Below are 18398 nucleotides of genomic sequence, written 5' to 3' on the forward strand. Positions count from 1 at the left end.
AGACGGCCGCGTGTGTCACAGTCCGCCCCCCTCGGCCTTAAAGGGGTACGAGCACAGTGCTGAGAGGCGCGCTCCCTGCACGCGCACATGTGGACGCCGCCGCCACGCGACGAGTGACACTGGCGAAAAGATCTGCTCACAGCGAAAGGACGAATAGCGGGGATAATGTGTCGAGAAGAAATAATGGAAAGCGTCTCTAAGGTGGAACTTCGTGACATAATGAAAGGATTGAAAAGGCGTACACTTACTCTGCGTTCATCTTCTTGCTTCGGACGCTTTCGATTCTCTTTGTTCAACTTTTAAACAAACTTCTGTTGAATACCTGGATGCTTGGATCGATCAGTCCATCAGACAGCGCCGATCACAACACGCCCTCCATTGGTGAACTTCTTTTAAATAAACAGAGGAAATATAAAGGCGGGATTGACACCGTATGATGAAGAAAAACTTCACACTTCATCACATTTATACCTTTCTCGTCCACTTGTCAGTGTACAGGCCTCATCTGCATAACACGCCAAACTCCTTAAATTTGCTGATAAAGAAAAAAAAACCTTAATTATTATTACTCTAGATGGGGAAAATAGTTGCGTTCTTGAGCCACAGAAGGATCATTCTCTTTCACCATTTATGCAAAATTCATTCCTTATATTTTAAGCACATCTCTCATTGAAAACCAAGTGCAGAATCACTGCTCTGGACACTTTTAAGTACAGGCTTAAGACCCACGTGTTGAAAAGTGCTTATACATATCACTTTGTCTGCTTCTTTTCCCCACTGTGTTTTCTATTTTACTATATTCTCTGTTTTCTTTGTTTGCAGGGTGGAAGTTGCCTTTAAATGTGCTGTATAAAATTATTCTTTTAATGCTACTTGACCAGGCAGTTTGTACTTCTATACTGTTCATAGTATGAAAGTAGTTTATACTGTAGAAACACTCATTATTAGAATCCAAATACAGTACAGGGAACGATAGTAGGTACAATACATTTATCATTGTCATGATGCTTTTTCTAAAAATCCAGTTTATCTACAGGACAAATGGAGTATTAATGGAACAAAGACCATTGACATTTAGAATACCTTAAACTGGTTTAACTAGTTTTAAGAAATAATAATAATAATAATAATAATAATAATAATAAATAAATAAAATGACGAGGGTTACAAAGAGCCGTGAGATTTCTCAGATGTTTTCCAGCTGGAATCAATACTGCTCTGCTCTAAGCGGAAACGCACAGGAGAAGTGACGCCCCACGTGGGAGGTCTGCTCGCCATGTGTGGTGCCACGTCACCAAAGTGCATACAGTTTAATGAATGGAAACATTTTAAAGCGTTTCATGTAAAAGCTGACAGCTCGTTATACTTATTTCTGTGTACCAGCGACAATTACTGGTAACAGAGAAATGTCATAAAAAGACAATTCAGTCATTATGCGACGGAAGCCAGAGGCTGACAGTTGTGTCACAAATGCGTGTTTCATCATCCCATTTGGATATAAGGACATTAGTAAGTAGAGGAGTGCCATTTACACATCCTCAACTTTTCTAAGTTACATTTGGGAAGAAAGGGGCCCTATGCCAACATCGGAAACTGCAGCTACAGTTCTGTTTTTAATTTCAAGTGAGTTTTTTCTTCTTCTTATTTTTATTTTTTTATCTACTGTATCACAGTTAAAGATGGTTGGCTAAAATGATAAGTGTAAAGCATTCTGGTGTTTCCAGGGTTGGTGGCCATCGTAAAAGAAAAGCTTTAAGAAACAGAAGCGGAAGGTTATAAAGCACTTTGAAAGAAGCAAAACAACAAACAGCATATTCTTTTGGTGCTTCATAATTACTATACACTCAGCTACATTATAATGGGGTTCCATAATTTCCATTTACATTTATTCATTTAGCAGACACTTTTGTCCAAAGCGACGTACATCTCAGCAAAGTACAATTTATGCATTACATTAAGAGAAAGAGACATAGCTGCAGACATGTGACTCAAGTAAACCTAGTTTGTTGCCTACCACTTGCAGCATCGAGGTTCATCGTTCAAGTAGGTGCATAAAATACAGGATAGACAAATCCTGATACCCTCCTACGAATTTTTTATTTTTTTTTATAGTATTATAAGAAACACAAGCAAACAAAAACAATGCCGGAGTAGTGGCTGAATAAAGGCTTTATCTGGTGATGCTCATGAAGTTATGGTGCATGAACACTTATACTGTACATGAGCTGGAGAAATCTTGGGCAAAGTGGATCTGGAAAACGTGAGTTTTCGGTCCCTTCTTGAATCTAGACAGAGTTTCCACAGTTCTGAGTGACAGGGAAGGTCATTCCACCACAATGGAGCCAGAACCGAGAACCTCTGAGCTTTACCATTCGTGCGCGGGACCACCAAGTGAGCTGAAGTAGAAGAACAAAGTATAGTCTGGCTGGGGTGTAGCGGTAGATTAAGTCTTGTAAATAGCTGGGAGCAGTTCTGTTGATGCATTTGTAGACAATAACCAGGGTCTTGAATTTGATTCGGGCAGCTATAGGAAGCCAGTGGAGAGAAACGAGTGGAGGATATACATGGAAATGCTTTGGCAAATCAAACACAACTTGTGCAGCAGCATTCTGTAGAAGCTGCAGAGGTTTGATGGCAGTAGCAGGAAAGCCACACAGGAGAGAGTTGCAGTAGTCCAGACAGGAAGTCACCATGGCCTGGACAAGTAGTTGGGCAGAGTCAATTGTGAGGTAGGGACGGATCCTATGAATATTATGCAGGATGTATCTGCAGGACCGGATTGTGGCTTTGATGTGCTGAGAGAAAGACAGACTCGCATCAATTGTAACTCCCAGACTCTTAGCCAAGGAGATAAGCAAGATGAGTGAGTTGTCCAGTTTGATCGATAGATCGTGACAGGAGGACGGGCCAGCTGGGAGGTAAAGAATCTCTGTTTTGGAGAGGTTGAGTTGGAGGTGTTGATCAGACATCCATGAAGAGATGTCCGACAGGCAGGCAGCAATGCGTGCGGAGATGTCTGACGCACCAGGTGGAAAGGAGAGGAAGAGCTGAGTATCATCAGCATAGCAGTGGTATTTGAATCCATGGGAGGCTATTGGTTGACTGTGTCGAATGCCGCAGACAGATTGAGGAGGATGAGGACCGAGGAGAGGGAGGCGGCTGTAGCAGCTTGGAGAGAGTCAGATACCGCCAGAAGGGCCATCTCAGTGGAGTGACCAACTTTGAAACCAGACTGATAACCATTGAGGAGACGGTTCCGGGTGAGGAAATCAGACAGTTGATTACAGCCCGCCCGCTATAGGGTTTTAGACATGCAAGGCAAAACTACTACATCCTGTGAAAATACAAGTAAAAAAGTATCCGCAATGTTTAAGGAAAAGTTAATAATTAAAAAAAATGTTATTACGGATACTTTTTGACTTACCCTCATATATAACCATTTATTTTATATGTTGAAAGTTACCAGATGCTGACAAGGTCATGTTCTTGCTTGCTTGTGGCCAATTCTGGCCTGTTTGTTGAAGCTTACCATAAGACACACAGTTGGTATTTAAGGTAAAAGTTTTTTTTCTAGTCATGCTGTCTACCTTTACACTAGATCTTGCTCTTCTTTCTCTACTCCACTATTTTTATTCTCCTGAGATGCCCAATACACAGGACTGTATTGTATAAAGCAGAACACAACAAAACGAACAGAAGGTTGTGGACATAACATATTGTGGTTTTACATTTACTCATTCAGCTGATGCTTTTCTCCAAACTGACTTACAATCTTAATCTGTCTACAATTACGTACCCATTTGCACAGCTGAGTAGTTTTTACCGGAACAATTTAGGGTTAGCACCTTGTTCAAGGGTATAACAGACAGCAGTGAGATTCAAACTTGAGATCTTTGGGTCCAAATGCAGATCTGAAGATGTGTCTTGCAAATGTTTGTGCACGTGCACACAGATAATCACAGGTGGGTAAGTACGTGTGTCTTGATACATTTTTAATTTTTTTGTATCTATTTTGTGTGCATTGTTTTTTTACTTAAAAAGAAAAAAAAATCTTTTTCCCTCAAAAATAAAAAACAGTTCTCGGCCACTGTTCATCATTCCCAAAATTCATTGTTCTTGTGTCCATTTATCTGTAGATATTGTAAAAACTTGGCATTCAGTTAGTTCCTTGCCTTACACCCTGTTTCCAAGATAGATGGCTACCAAGATGCTGCACTCTATGAGCTCTTGGTGAAACAGTCTTGCATTTTAATTCATTGTTAAGGGGTTAGATTGTATTGAGGTTTTTTATTGATGGTTCCATAGTGGCTGGATTTAAAAACAATGAGTTAGACTTCTGGTCCTAATTGTGTTCACAAGTCGAGGTACAAGTGCAAAGGACTTCTTATTCAAAGTTTAAAGACAGTTTTGCCCATTAAAGTAATTCTACAGCTTCCTCACACAATCTTGACAAGGACTGTTTGTGGAACCTGTAGAATGACAACAGGCAGTACAACCACATGCATGCAGTCAACCCTGCAAAGGTGCTTCCTGACTACACAACTAACACTCCCAGTTCACCCCCAGAGTTCAGAGTAGTAATTCAACACAACACAGAAAACAAGGAATGAACACTCCTGGGGACAGTTCAGAAAACTACAGAATACATTCTTTTAACAATGTGCGAAAACTCAATTGTGTTTCGCACAAGAGAACATAGATGTTTTTCCCCAGCAGCTCTTACACAGCAGACTAATTTTTACAGGAGCACTTAGGGGTAAGTACCTTGATGAGGGGTACTACAGAAAGAGATCAGATATTATATTTGTATTCTTAAAGCTACTTATGGCAATTTACTCATTTATACACGAGTGATTTCTACTCTTCACAGTCACATGCCAACAAAGTAAACATAGTTAATTTAAAAAAAGATGAAGCTTCTGATTGATGCTGGAAATTTGCTACATTTATTCATCTAGAAACACTGTCAAAAATTACTTGCACATTTGGCAGTGTTCACCTTTTAACTTCTGATAAAATATTTATTTCATCACTCATCAGAAAAGATAATGCCAGTTTAGTGCAAGTGTGAAAGAGCAAGTAGATAGTAATTCCAAAGAGCAACTGATTAAATTAAATTTTTACCAGCATTTAAATGGAATTTTATCAGCTTCTAAATGACTATTCTATACTAGAAACAGAATCTTCACTGAGCTGCTGCCAGTGGTCCCACAATAAGCTTAAACAAATTATGGCAAAATAAAAGTACTAAAAATCTGAATACAGTGATAATGTATTATTTGTCAATCACCAATAACCATTTATTGTTAACTATAAATGTGAAACAGATGTACTTGTAAATGACACTGGATGGTAAAATTATTGAAACCCTGAACGCTTACATGATCATTCTGTCATTTAAGATACACCATCCTTTAAAAGCAATATAATTGTATGGAATCAATATTTTAGATGACAGTTTAGCACAAAGGGGGGCGTGGTAGCGCAGTGGGCTTGGCTGGGTCCCGCTCTCTGGTGGGTCTGGGGTTCGAGTCCTGCTTGGGGTGCTTTGCGACGGCCTGGCGTCCGGTCCTGGGCGCGTCTCCTTCCCCTCCAGCCTTGCGCCCTGTGTTGCTGGGTTAGGCTCCAGTTCACTGCAACTCCGCTTGGGACAAGCGGTTTCAGCATGTGTGTATGTATGAGAGAGAGAGAGAGAGAGAGAGAGAGAGAGAGAGAGAGAGAGAGAGTTTAGCGCAAACACGTGTACAAATAATTTTTTTCTACACAATCACTCATTACATAATTCCCTGGGGAAAGAAAAAAGTGTGTAAATATATACATACATACATACTAAGTTTGCCATTTCCACTTGTTACACTGTAGCAGCACAACAAACTAGTCAATTAGAAAAAACTTAAAATGTAGTCTGTATAACTTAAATGACTGAAATACATGCTCCTTGTTAACAACAAAGCCACAGAACACTAGCAAGCTGAAGTGGAGTCATGAGTCCCCTTCAGGGAATTTTGAATCATGGAAGTTTGTCAGTAAAACTGCACTCTTGTGCAATTTCATTTTATGATTGCTTCATGTATTGTGTAACTTGGTCACCTCACCTTGTACTCCTGATGTAAACCAGGTCCTGAAGAGCATATTACCAGTACAGACACAGGACTCACATCAGTATGGACAGAAAGTGCCCACTGTGTTTTAATGTGTCCCCACAGCAAAGTGAAATACTCATGTAACAATCTGGGACCTCACAAGTAGTGTATGTTGTAAAAGTTAATTCTTAATGAACATTTGGTCAGTAAAAGCAGAACAGCACTTGTGGGTCTGTCATATATCACCCAAGTAAACACAGCAAAGGGTGACATGGTATTCACCACACTGCATGTGTTTTTTGATGATGATAGAGCAGGTGCAAGATGTCGCTGCTCTGCTTTTCCCCGTATCAGGACAGCGAGCCCCTCGCACCAAGGGACAACTACCATTTCCCTTTAGTCACTGCAGAGGTGAGTTCTTTGTTGGGATCATGACTCTGGACTCCATGCTTCGGATCAGTGGCACTGGGGGGGGGGGGGGGGGGAATGACAGGTTTCTCAATTTAAATGAGGTTCTGCTGCAACAATTCTGTTGTAAGTTGACAGTCAAAAATCTCTTTAGGCTGTATTATATAAACCATAAAGATATGCAAACAATTATCAGTCATAAATGCTATGCTGTATAATTCGGGCAGGTTATTTTTTCCACTAATTTCGCACAGTTTTCATGTTAAAATAATCCTCATATACAGGATAATATGATGTTTTAATTATAAAATTAAGTATAGGTAACTATGAACACGAGGTAATACCATATTAATTCTTCAATACTGCAGTATTAATGAATAATGAACTCACATTTTTGTTTACTAGTCATTTTAAATAAAATAACTTTTTTTTGTCAATGGTTTTGTAAACAAAATCACTATTAGACACCGAAACAGTGACTTGGAACCAAATAATGAAAAATACAGGTGCCCTGTGGCAGTGCCATCAGCCGATGTTACCAAACAACATATGGAACAGTTATTAGACATTATTAACAAGTTTTGGGACTCAAAATAATATAAGATTAATGGGACGGCCTTCAGGAGTCCAGGTTAAGTTGTATACATCATGACTAGAAGACCACCTTTACAGTGTAGAGGAAAAGCAAACCTCTGTTATGCAAAGGTTTTTTTCAAGTCAGTATTGATATAGTCATATTTAAATAAATAAAAATAAAATAAAAACTACTAATCTGCATCCAACAGAACCTTGAGCACAGAGAGCAAATCTTTTGTAGACTTTATTGAAGAGGGACATAATCAAATCAGGCACTCTGGTGATTTACTTTCTGCCATCTGAACAATTAAAAAAAAAAAAAAACCCACATCACTTCTCACTTTTCTCTGATTACCGACCTCTGGACTGAACCCTGAAGAGGTACAGAGAAGTGTAATGACTCAAGATGTCGATTTTTAAATTAGTTCCATTACCTGTATAATACACAGCAGTGTCCCACCCTGGCTTCTGCCAAGCAAAATTTCTGGTTTCCTCTCTGGACTGTAAATCTTTATATGCTACAAGGAAAACAATGTACAGGCACCAGGGAGCACATAGCTGCAGCTTGAACAGTGCTGGTTGAAGGCTTGGGAAAGTGTGCAGGTTTGCAAGACACAAAGAATTTTATGATGAAGCATTGCAGAAAAATTCAGAACATTCATATTATTACTTTAAACATGGAACTTTTTTCATCTGTCAACTCTGAACTCACCCCACAAATGATGGACAACATACAGCTCTCCAATCTGTGTGAAGAAGCCCCCCACAGCTTCCTGGTTTTCTTGCCGGTGCTTAATAGCCCGAGCCCTGTAAAAGTCATAAACGTGACTGAACTAGATGGCTCAGAGACAGAAACTCAGTGGATGAGTAAATACCTAATAGGTTTCCCTGCTGGTATTCAAAAACTATTTAAATTATAAACACTTACCAGTGATTTCCCCATTCAATCATTGTTCCAGGCTAGAAAATAAAAGAAAACAATTCATTTATTTAAAAATTAGCCTGATATGGAAAGGCGACCTACACACTGAAAAATTATTTTTTCCCCACTGCCCTCTGGCAGAAAAGCAAAACTGTTTCTTCTCAAAATACTGAGATAGACTCAGAAATTCAGTACTGTTCTCAGTCTGTTCACAGATCATACATTTAATGTACAACACAAACAATAAATCGAGAATCAACAAAATATAATTACTCTGTAGGTACTGTCATTATTTAGATGAACTCACTGCAATAAACATAAAATACTATGAACCAGTTCTATCACAAATCCCCTTGGTGCTGACAGCAACAAACATTTCACTTTATCACAACAAATGAATTATTCATCAAAAACTACTAAACTACTGAACCCTCCTGGGAACCCCCAATTTAGGGAAGAGGCAGGATTTTTATTTTTTTTTTTATCCTTGCTGCCAATGTAAAATAGCCTTACTCGTGAAGTTTTACATTCCTAGCTCAAGTTTTTAGCATCTATTTAGATGAATATGAACTACTGAATTTTAATAGGGTAGTCTGCTAAGTGATAACGTATCAATTAAGATTACCATTAGAAAATATCAAACTATATTACACGGGAAATCATCTAATCGCAGACGGAGGGCACACAGGTTCATAAAACCATCTTTCTCCACAATCAGAAAATCCTTTAGTAACATACAAACTTTTAGTTTGTTTAAAAAAAAAAAAAAAAAAAAGTGTTTGTGGTTTGTAAAAACATTTGTGTTTTTAAATTTACATTTATTTAGCAAACACTTTTCTCCAAAGCAACTTCCAATGAACTCTATGTAGTGTTATCAGCCAACACACCTTATTCACCAATGTGACATACTGCTAGATACACTACTTACAATGGATCACTCATCCATACATCAGTGGAACACACTCTCTCTGTCACTCACACACCATGGGGGATCCTGAACAGCAAGTCTTTGGACTGTGGGAGGAAACCCACGCAGACAGGGAGAACACACAAACTCCACACAGACTGAGCGGGGATAGAACCCATGTCCTCTCGCACCACCAAGGCACTGAGAGACAGCAGCGCTACTCGCTGTGTCACTGTGCTGCCCAAAATCCCCCCCCCCGCTATCTGAAAGTAGAGCATTCCTATGAAACCTTTTGTAAGCAAAATGGCGTAAAGCGAAGAAACAATTACATTTATTTGATGCTTTTCTCCAAAGCAACTTACAATGTAAAGATTACCATAATTTACCCATTTATACAGCTGGGAAATTTGACTGGAGCAATTTTAGGGTAAGTACCTTGCTCAAGGGTACTACAGCTGGAGGTGGGGATCGAACCGGCAACCTTTTGATCCAAAGGCAGCAGCGCTAACCACTACATTACCAGCTGTCCTTGAATCCTCATGAAAGGTGAATTACTCTGAGTCTGTAGGTGCGCAGTTCATATATATTAGGTCCAGGTCTGGGTGCTGGTTCATTCCAAAAACTGAACTCTAGAAGAAGCTGGTTCCGTCGAGAAATCAACATCTTACTCCTCTCCTTACGGAAGTCCAAATACTCCTGGCAGATAAAGAACAGAAAGTGAAAAGAAAAAAATCTGGTAACAAAACTACCGTACAGCAATCTTAAAAAAAAATAAATAAAAAAACAGATAAGACCAACTAAAATATAATTTCTGAACAAATCTGCTAGAGCATGCTAGTGTTTGCAGTCATACAATGAATGTACCTTATTCTGTCTGAGTTTGTTCAAGCACTCAGTCAAAGCTGGATAACCACCCTTGTACCGCCACAGGTGCACTACAACACAAAACCATAGGGTGTCAGTGTTTTACCATCAGTAGTCATGGAACAATTACAGTAGTACAGCACAGGCTTTCCACCCATAGCACGTTTAGAAACTGTAGTACAACGCAGGCAGTACAGTAAGTACTCTAGGCAGTGCAAGTGCCTCATAGCTGCTGGGCTGTGAATTCAAACTCGACTCAGTCCATGTGGCATTTACATTTTCCCCGTTTTCCCCCCTACCCCCCCAGTGCTCTAGTTTTCTCCCACTGTTGAAAGACATGTTCAATCTGAATCTGTGACTACATTCCTAATATTGTATGTGCATGAATGAATATGTGACTGCCCCGTGATGGACTGTATTCCCTACTAGGATGTACACTGCCTTGCCCCTGATGTTACCAGGACAGGTTTCAGACACCATGATCCTTCACAGAGCAAGACGTTATTGATAATCACTGAATAGATGGATGGATGGACACACAGAGTAAAAAGCAGTCCCTGTAGCTCTACAACTAATAACATATTGTTTTTAAAAACAAAACAAAGCAACAATTATGTTAGAGTATTACTAACCTGCTTGGTCCTGCTCTCCATACCAAGTGTTCCAGCTTCCAACAACTTCACACGGATAATCCTTGTCGTGATGAAGTCTGTTCTGCACCTCGGCCCTGCGTTCAAAGGAGAGAAATTAAAGTTTCACATGTGAAGAGGGAAACTTAGAACACCACATACCAAAAACCAACTTCCCGAGACAGGGTGTTTTGCCTCTGACATGTGGTGTCCTCTGGCTTTTATTATCCTAATGAGACTGGGAGCTGAACATCTGGAACCTGATTACCAAGCAGAAATGCAAACAAACTTTAAAAGTGAAAACGTTACTCACGACAGGCTGTTATAGGCCTCCAGGTACTCTGGCTTCACATTGTGATCTGAAAAGGAGAAGGTAGAGTTTATTCCAGCGTGCTCACATAGGAATTACAAAGCGAGAAGACCTACAAGTCTCAAAGCACACCGTCAGATCCAGTCCAAGTTCCTCTCACATAAAAAGTCAAAAATGTTTGCTGTTGACAACAGTGCACAATTAAAGAAAGTCAACAAAAATAACAAGCAATAAGAACACAGTGAATCTCTCCTAGTTTCCACAGTCTATTTGAAAATAATCAGTGATCTTTAAAACAAAAAAATTCATGGTTTTCACCTAAAAATCAATTCTTGCTTTAATTTGTAGAGCACAAATGACCTATATAACCAAAATAAATGCAATATCATGATTATAATAATGTAATTTTCTGTATTTTCATTCAAGACAGGTGTATGCATATACAGGTGTATGTACACAGGGTGTCATGAGGCACTGCTGTGGTTGCCACAGTTGACTGTAGTCAAGCATGTGTCTGCATTCAATCTCTCCTTCAGCTGATGTAAACGGCTGAAGTCTGAGGAACCTTGGTGTTATATTCCTATACAAGGTACTTCCCCTGAATTGCTTGAGTCCAACTAAAGCTCTTGATTAAATGTAAATTTATTGTAACTAACACACACTTGTAGCTTGTGTTGCGAACATCTGAGTTACGAGTTTTCAAAGACAAAGTTATTTTTTAAACTCCATTTTCTGCATTGGGGGTCCACAGCCTCATAGTTTTACAAAAGTGATTTTACTCAGCAGTTTTTTTTTTTCCTTTTTTTTTTTTTTTTTAACCTACAGCTATACCTGAGACTTTTACAGGAACTACACAGTGAATCAACACTCTTTTGACTGAAAACAAACTGGGTCTCTTGCACTCATGGAATGGTACTTACACTGGATTTTATACAAGCTGCTTGTCTCCTTTTTGGACAGCAGGTTTGAGTGCGTGTCTGTCCGTGGCTCCACCTTATGGACAAACAGGGATCTGAACCAGCCTCTGTCATTGCTATGTGTGAATCTTCTAGAAAACAAAAGAGAAACAAACAACTGGTAGTGTACTGATTACAGCTGCAGCCCTTTGGACCCAAAAGTTACAGGTTCAAATCCAACCTCCAGCTGCAATACCCTTGAGCATGGTACTTACCCTAAATTGCACCAGTAAAATTACCCAGATGTATAATGGGTAAATAGAGGTAAGCAGTTTAACACTGTAAGTCACTTTGGAGAAAAGTCAAAGTGTCAGCTAAATGAATAAATGTGAAGCTCTCCAGTATGCGGACATTATTCATAGCCACAGGGCGGCTTAAATTACTCTGCCACAACACACACACAAGCAGACGTTTTCGCAGCTTAAGCTATCGTAGGCACAGCGAGTGCAACACACAGCTGCCGGGTCACTCGTGACAAGAAGACGCCACTTTTTTAGCGTATCCAGTTGTCATGTACTCTGTACTATAAACACCATTCCCGTTAAGCGTGTTTTTCAACAAACATTTTTTTTTGCGAGCAGCAATTGAACTGGTTATTCGCGTTCTAATGTTTTTGTTAACAACTGAGTTAGTAGTCGTAAGCCTCTCTGTCTGTGTTAGAGCTGCTGAACTTTGGACTGTACACGAGCGCTGACGGTGGAGGCCCTGTGCTGTGGCATTTTACACGAAAGCACCTCCAGGGAGACGACACGACACGACACGACACGACACGACACGACACGACACGCGCGCGCCGGCTTGAAGAAACCCAAGTAGCTCATGAGCTGCACGCGCTAACCATCGTGCCCGCAAAACACGGCGTTTTAATTTACCTCAGGGAAACCCACGAGCTCAGCTCGCATTTATACCGCAGTGGCTGCATTTTGAACCATTTTAAGGATCCCATTGTCGCCATCTTCAAGGGCTCTAAATCTTTTTCAAAGCCCTGCGCGCTCACCAATGAGCCTTCATAAATTGATCGGAAAGTCCGCGACGTTCAATTGCTGCGGCTCCGCGTACAAGACCGACGTGCTCCCGCAGCACCCCTTCAGGTCCAGGGCGCGTGTACGGGCCGACTCCTGCTCAAAGGTTGCACGCACGCGGCGTGTGTGACGTGAGCGACGTGATGCCGCGACTTTGTGGTTGTGCCTATTAGGAATATTAACAAGTTATCACGCACTTGCATTTTTTATCATTCTTTCAGTTTCAGCGTTTTAAGTGCGCATTTTATTTTGGTGGAAATTAAAAACCATATGTTTCAGGAAAAGTTATTTACCTTTAAATTAAGTAAGTAAGTTAAGTTCCCGGCTTGCCGCTTCATCATACTTTATGATCACTTTATCACATCATTCAGTTGTCAGTGGTGATGATCGGCGTACTCCATGAATCATGCATGTTTATTGTAGCGCGCAGCGCTCTGTGTTCGCATGTGCTGAACAAGGGTTCGCGGACAGCGTTCATTACAAAATGTTTCTTGGAACAGCGGCACAGGAGGAAATAACGCTTTCTTCTTGGTCCAAGAGCCCCTTTTCCAAGGACCTGCGCCTACTTAGCCCCCCTCCCTCCATATTCCCCGTAAATCCCCACAATGGTTAAACTGAATTCCATTTTTACCCATAATTGAACTATATATAATAAACACATCTTTCCATTCAAGTATGTGTGTGTATGTATGTATGTCTGTATGTGTATGTGTGGTGAGTGTTTATATCCAGCTGGCTGCCTGGTGCAATCAAAACAACCTGGAGCTGAACACACTCAAAACAGTGGAGATGATTGTGGACTTAGGAGGAACCTCCCTGCACATCCCCCCCTCACCATTCTCAACAGCACCTTGTCAGCCGTGAAGTTCTTCAGGTTTCTGGGCTCTACAATCTCCCAGGATCTAAAGGGGGACACCTATATTGACTCCATTGTGAAAAAGGCCCAACGGCAGATGTACTTCCTTCACCAGCTGAAGGATTTCAACCTGCCACAGGACCTGCTGATCCTGTTCTACTCAGCTGTCATTGAGTCTGTCCTGTGCACTGCTGTAACTGTCTGGTTTTACTTAGCTACCAAATCAGACAGAAATAGGTTACAAAGGACAGTCGAGATGGCTGAGAGGATCATTGGCGCACCCCTGGCTACCCTTCAGATCTTCTACAAGTCCAGAATGAGGAAGCGGAAGGGAAAAATCATCACTGATTCCACACACCCTGGGTACAAACTCTTCACACTTCTCCCCTCTGGCAGGCGTTACAGAGCACTGTCCTCCAGAACAACAAGACACAAGAACATTTTTTTCCCTCGGGCCATCACCCTCGTGAACGGTATCTGACGCTCTCCAAGCTGCTAGAGCTGCCTCCCTCTTCTCGGTCCTCATCCTCCTCCATCTGTCTGCAGCATTCGACACTGAAAATCACCCGATTCTACTCTCCTCTCTTAACCAGATTGGGATCAAATGTGCGGCACTCAGATGGTTTGAGTCCTACCTCTCTGACAGATCCTATCAAGTGGTCTGGCGGAGCTCTCGTTCTTCTCCTCTGCCTCTCTCAACTGGTGTTCCGCAGGGCTCGGTATTGGGTCCTCTTCTTTTCTCCATCTACACCTCCTCCTTCGGTCCGGTTGTAGCCTCCCATGGATTCAAATACCACTGCTATGCTGATGATACCCAGCTTTTCCTCTCCTTTCCACCTGGTGCGTCAGACATCTCCGCACACATTGCTGCCTGGCTGTCAGACATCTCTTCATGGATGTATGATCAACACCTCCAACTCAACCTCTCCAAAACAGAGATTCTTTACCTCCCAGCTGGCCCGTCCTCCTGTCATGATCAAACTGGACAACTCACTCATCTTGCTTATCTCCTTGGCTAAGAGTCTGGGAGTTACGATTGATGCGAGTCTGTCATTTTCTCAACATATTGAAGCCACAACCCGGTCCTGCAGATACATCCTGCATAATCTTTGTAGGATCCGTCCCTACCTCACAACTGACTCTGCCCAACTACTTGTCCAGGCCATGGTGACTTCCCGTCTGGACTACTGCAACTCTCTTCTGTGTGGCCTTCCTGCTAATGCCATTAAACCTCTGCAGCTTCTACAGAATGCTGCTGCACAAGTTGTGTTTGATTTGCCAAAGCGCTTCCATGTATCTCCTCTACTCATCTCTCTGCGCTGGCTTCCTATAGCTGCCCGTATCAAATTCAAAACTCTGGTTGCTGTGTACAAATGCATCAATAGAACTGCCCCCGGCTATTTACAGGACTTGATCAGCCGATACACCCCAGCCAGCCCCCTTCGCTCATCTACTTCTGCTCACTTGGTGGTCCCACACACGAAAGGCAAAGCTCAGAGGTTCTCGGTTCTAGGTCCGTTGTGGTGGAATGACCTTCCCCTGTGACTCAGAACTGCGGAAACTCTGTCTGTTTTCAAGAAGGGACTGAAAACCCCCCTTTTCCAGATCCGCTTTGCCCAAGATCTCTTCAGATTGTCTATGGTGTAACTGTTCATGCATCGTAACTCCAGAAGCATCCCCAGATACAATCTTCATTCAGCCATTACTCTGGCATTGTTCTGCTCATTTGTGTATCTTATAATATTTAATAAAAAATAATTAAAAATAAAAATTGGTGTGGGTATCGGGATTTGTCTGTGTCTTATGCACCTACTTGAACGATGTACCTCGGTGTAGCAAGTGGTAGGGAACAAACTAGGTTTGCCTGAGACTTTCATGTCTGCAGCTATGTCTCCTTCTCTCAATGTAATGCATAAATTGTACTTTTGCTGAGATGTACTTCTCTTTGGACAAAAGTCGTCTCAGTGGAGCGACTAACTTTGAAACCAGACTGGCAACCATCGAGGAGACGGTTCCGGGTGAGGAAATCAGACAGTTGATCACAGGCCGCCCGCTCTCGGGTTTTAGACAGGAAGGAGAGGAGAGAGACCCGTCTGTAATTTTCAACCACGTTGGGGTCCAGGGAGGGTTTTTTAACAGAGGTGAAACTAGAGCTATTTTGAAGGCAGCTGGGAAACAGCCAGAGGAGAGCGAGGAGTTGATGATCGTAGAGATGAAGAAGGAGAGTTGTGGGGAAATGTTCTGGAGGAGTGATGATGGGATCGGATCAAGCGAGCAGGTGGTGGCTCTGTGCAATATTAGGAGGTCAGAGACTTCAGATTCGGAGAGCAGCATGAATTTTGTGCGCCGCTTTCCCAAACCTCGCGATCTGTTTGCTTGTCTGTTATTTTCCCTACTCCCTGTTCCCAATCCCTAGTACGCGTCCCTGGCTCCCTGACCACCGCTCATCGCTTGACTTCCGATTTCTGCTAGTGACCTCCTTGCGCCTCGCTTGAATCTCGACCTGTCTTTGCCTCGCCCTTCAATAAACGAGCACCTGCACTTGAGTCCGGTCTCCTGTGGTATCCTTGGGGAACACGACAATGTCCAGAACCCAGTTAAAAAAAGTCACCAGAAAACCAGGACAGCAAGTCTTGTATTCTTAGCCTGAACTCACACACACACTTTCTGAACCGCTTGTCCCATACGGAGCCTACCTGGCAACACAGGGCGTAAGGCCAGAGGGGGAGGGGACACACCCAGGACGGGATGCCAGTCCGCTGCAAGGCACCCCGAGCGGGACTCGAACCCTAGACCCACTGGAGAGGAGGACCCGGACCAACCCACTGCGTCACCGCACCCCCCTTAGCCTGAACAACCCAAATAAAAGTGTAAATCGTACAGGTTATAGCTGAGGAATCTTAAAGACCAAATGTTACTATAACAGCGGGGCGTGGTGGTGCAGTGGGTTGGACTGGGTCCTGCTTTCCGGTGGGTCTGGGGTTTCAGTCACACTTAGGGTGCTTTGCGATGGACTGGCGTCCTGTCCTGGGTGTGCCCCCTCCACCTCCAGCCTTACGCCCTGAGTTGCTGGGTTAGGCTCCAGTTCCCCGTGACCCCGTATGGGACAAGTGGTTCAGAAAATGTGTGTGTGTTACTATAGCTTAGCTGAAATTCATACATTTACTCACACTTTTTGTTCATGTCTTTATTTTCTGGACCATTAAGATTTTGTTTCAGTTCTTAGTACTCACAGTCCACATAATATTCACCTTTACAGTTTAGAATATAAATGTATACTTTACGACAGTGGTAAATATTCACGCCTGTGAAATATTGCAATCTTTTTGAACTTTGCCTATAGTTTTATGCATGTGGTAATATCTGCAGTTTCTCTGTGTACCATCTGTCTGTATGTTGCTCTGACCTAGTACTGTTCATAGAACTATTTAAAAAAGTCAAGTTTTATATACTTTCCCTTGGCTTTTAAACTGATGAACACAAAACTTCTAAACCTCCAAAAGTTCTTGGGTGAAGAACAAAAGTGGATAGTTTTCACTTGTCGTCTTCCTATGTACTTTGTATTATACATATCTGTTGAGAAAAGAACATAACCTCAATGCAGTGCGTGGATCTTTACATTACTGTTTTATGCTAAATACACATTTAAATATATTCGCATTTATAAGAACATTTTGGTTTTAGGTAGCACACCGGTGCACTGTATAATTATTCTTGGATGATGACTTGCTATAAATAAAACACAATATAAAAACAGAGTTTGAAAAAAGACACTGTTTACCAATACATGGTGTAACTGATGTATAGAAAACACCATCTCCTATTCTCTGACCATTTAATAAGAAAATGCATTGACATAAAAAGAAGCTATGAACCATCTGTTCTTCCAAAGTACCCATTCAAAAGTTTATGCAACACATTTTCTGCTATTTTCTCCCCAGACAAATCTGACAGACATTTGACTGCCATTTATACAGCATTTTTTAAAAATTATTTTATTCTTTCTAAAAAACACCTTATACATCCATCCATCCATCCATCCATCCATCTTCCTCCGCTTTTATCCGGGGCCGGGTCGCGGGGGCAGCAGTCCGAGTAGAGTCCTCCAGACTTCCCTCTCCCGGCACACCTCCTCCAGTTCCTCTGGGGAAACCCCAAGGCGTTCCCAGGCCAGCCGGGAGACATAGTCTCTCCAACGTGTCCTGGGTCTGCCCCGAGGCCTCCTCCCAGTGGGACAAGCCCGGAACACCTCCCCAGGGAGGCGTCCAGGAGGCATCCGGAACAGATGCCCGAGCCACCTCAACTGGCTCCTCTCGATGCGGAGGAGCAGCGGCTCTACTCCGAGCTCCTCTCGGATGACTGAGCTCCTTACCCTATCCCTAAGGGTGCGCCCAGCCACTCCGCGGAGGAAACTCATTTCTGCCGCTTGTATCCGCGATCTCATTCTTTCGGTCATGATCCAGAGTTCATGGCCGTAGGTGAGGATAGGAACGTAGATCGACCGGTAAATTGAGAGCTTCGCCTTACGACTCAGCTCCCTCTTCACCACAACAGACCGGTACAATGACCGCATTACTGCGGACACCGCACCGATCTGTCTGTCAACCTGCCGCTCCATTTTTCCCTCACTCGTGAACAAGACCCCGAGATACTTAAACTCCTCCACCTGAGGGAGCAACTCCCCCCTAACCCGGAGGGGGCAATCCACCTTTTTCCGACTGAGAACCATGGCCTCGGATTTGGAGGTGCTGATTCTCATCCCCGCCGCTTCGCACTCGGCTGCAAACCTCCCCAGTGCACGCTGCAAGTCTTGACTTGATGAAGCCAACAGGACCACATCGTCCGCAAAAAGCAGAGACGAGATC

General features: G+C 42.4%; 1 protein-coding gene across 7 annotated transcripts; it reads right to left on the reverse strand.

The window, feature by feature from the left end:
* Positions 1-5602: 5602 nt before the first annotated feature.
* nipsnap1 (nipsnap homolog 1 (C. elegans)) lies at positions 5603-12786 on the reverse strand. 7 transcript variants are annotated; one of them, XM_018740487.1, is made up of 11 exons: positions 12528-12786; positions 11620-11747; positions 10703-10748; positions 10393-10487; positions 9761-9831; positions 9452-9592; positions 7996-8027; positions 7780-7874; positions 7502-7585; positions 6471-6548; positions 5603-5644 (listed from the first exon to the last, which is right to left on the reverse strand). In XM_018740487.1, the coding sequence occupies exons 1-10, from the start codon at positions 12608-12610 to the stop codon at positions 6484-6486; spliced, it is 840 nt and encodes a 279-aa protein (XP_018596003.1). In that variant the 5' UTR covers positions 12611-12786; the 3' UTR covers positions 5603-5644; positions 6471-6483. The 7 variants fall into 7 exon arrangements, with proteins under 7 accessions (XP_018596003.1, XP_018596008.1, XP_018596005.1 ...); XM_018740488.1 differs by having other exon boundaries at positions 5617-5633; XM_018740489.1 differs by lacking the exon at positions 6471-6548 and having other exon boundaries at positions 5613-5644.
* Positions 12787-18398: the final 5612 nt, after the last annotated feature.

The sequence above is a fragment of the Scleropages formosus genome, chromosome 12, assembly GCF_900964775.1.
Source record: "Scleropages formosus chromosome 12, fSclFor1.1, whole genome shotgun sequence".
Classification (NCBI taxonomy): domain Eukaryota; kingdom Metazoa; phylum Chordata; class Actinopteri; order Osteoglossiformes; family Osteoglossidae; genus Scleropages; species Scleropages formosus.

What these genes read in the sequence shown, in the direction of transcription:
- nipsnap1 (XM_018740485.1), bottom strand. Translation starts at nt 12,610, where the DNA reads ATGGCGACAATGGGATCCTTAAAATGGTTCAAAATGCAGCCACTGCGG. An exon ending in GAGGCCTATAACAGCCTGTC is followed by an intron (nt 10,488 to 10,702) that starts GTGAGTAACGTT and finishes CTTTGAACGCAG; the next exon opens with GGCCGAGGTGCAGAACAGAC. An exon ending in TGTTGTCCATCATTTGTGGG is followed by an intron (nt 7,586 to 7,779) that starts GTGAGTTCAGAG and finishes TTTTCCTTGTAG; the next exon opens with CATATAAAGATTTACAGTCC.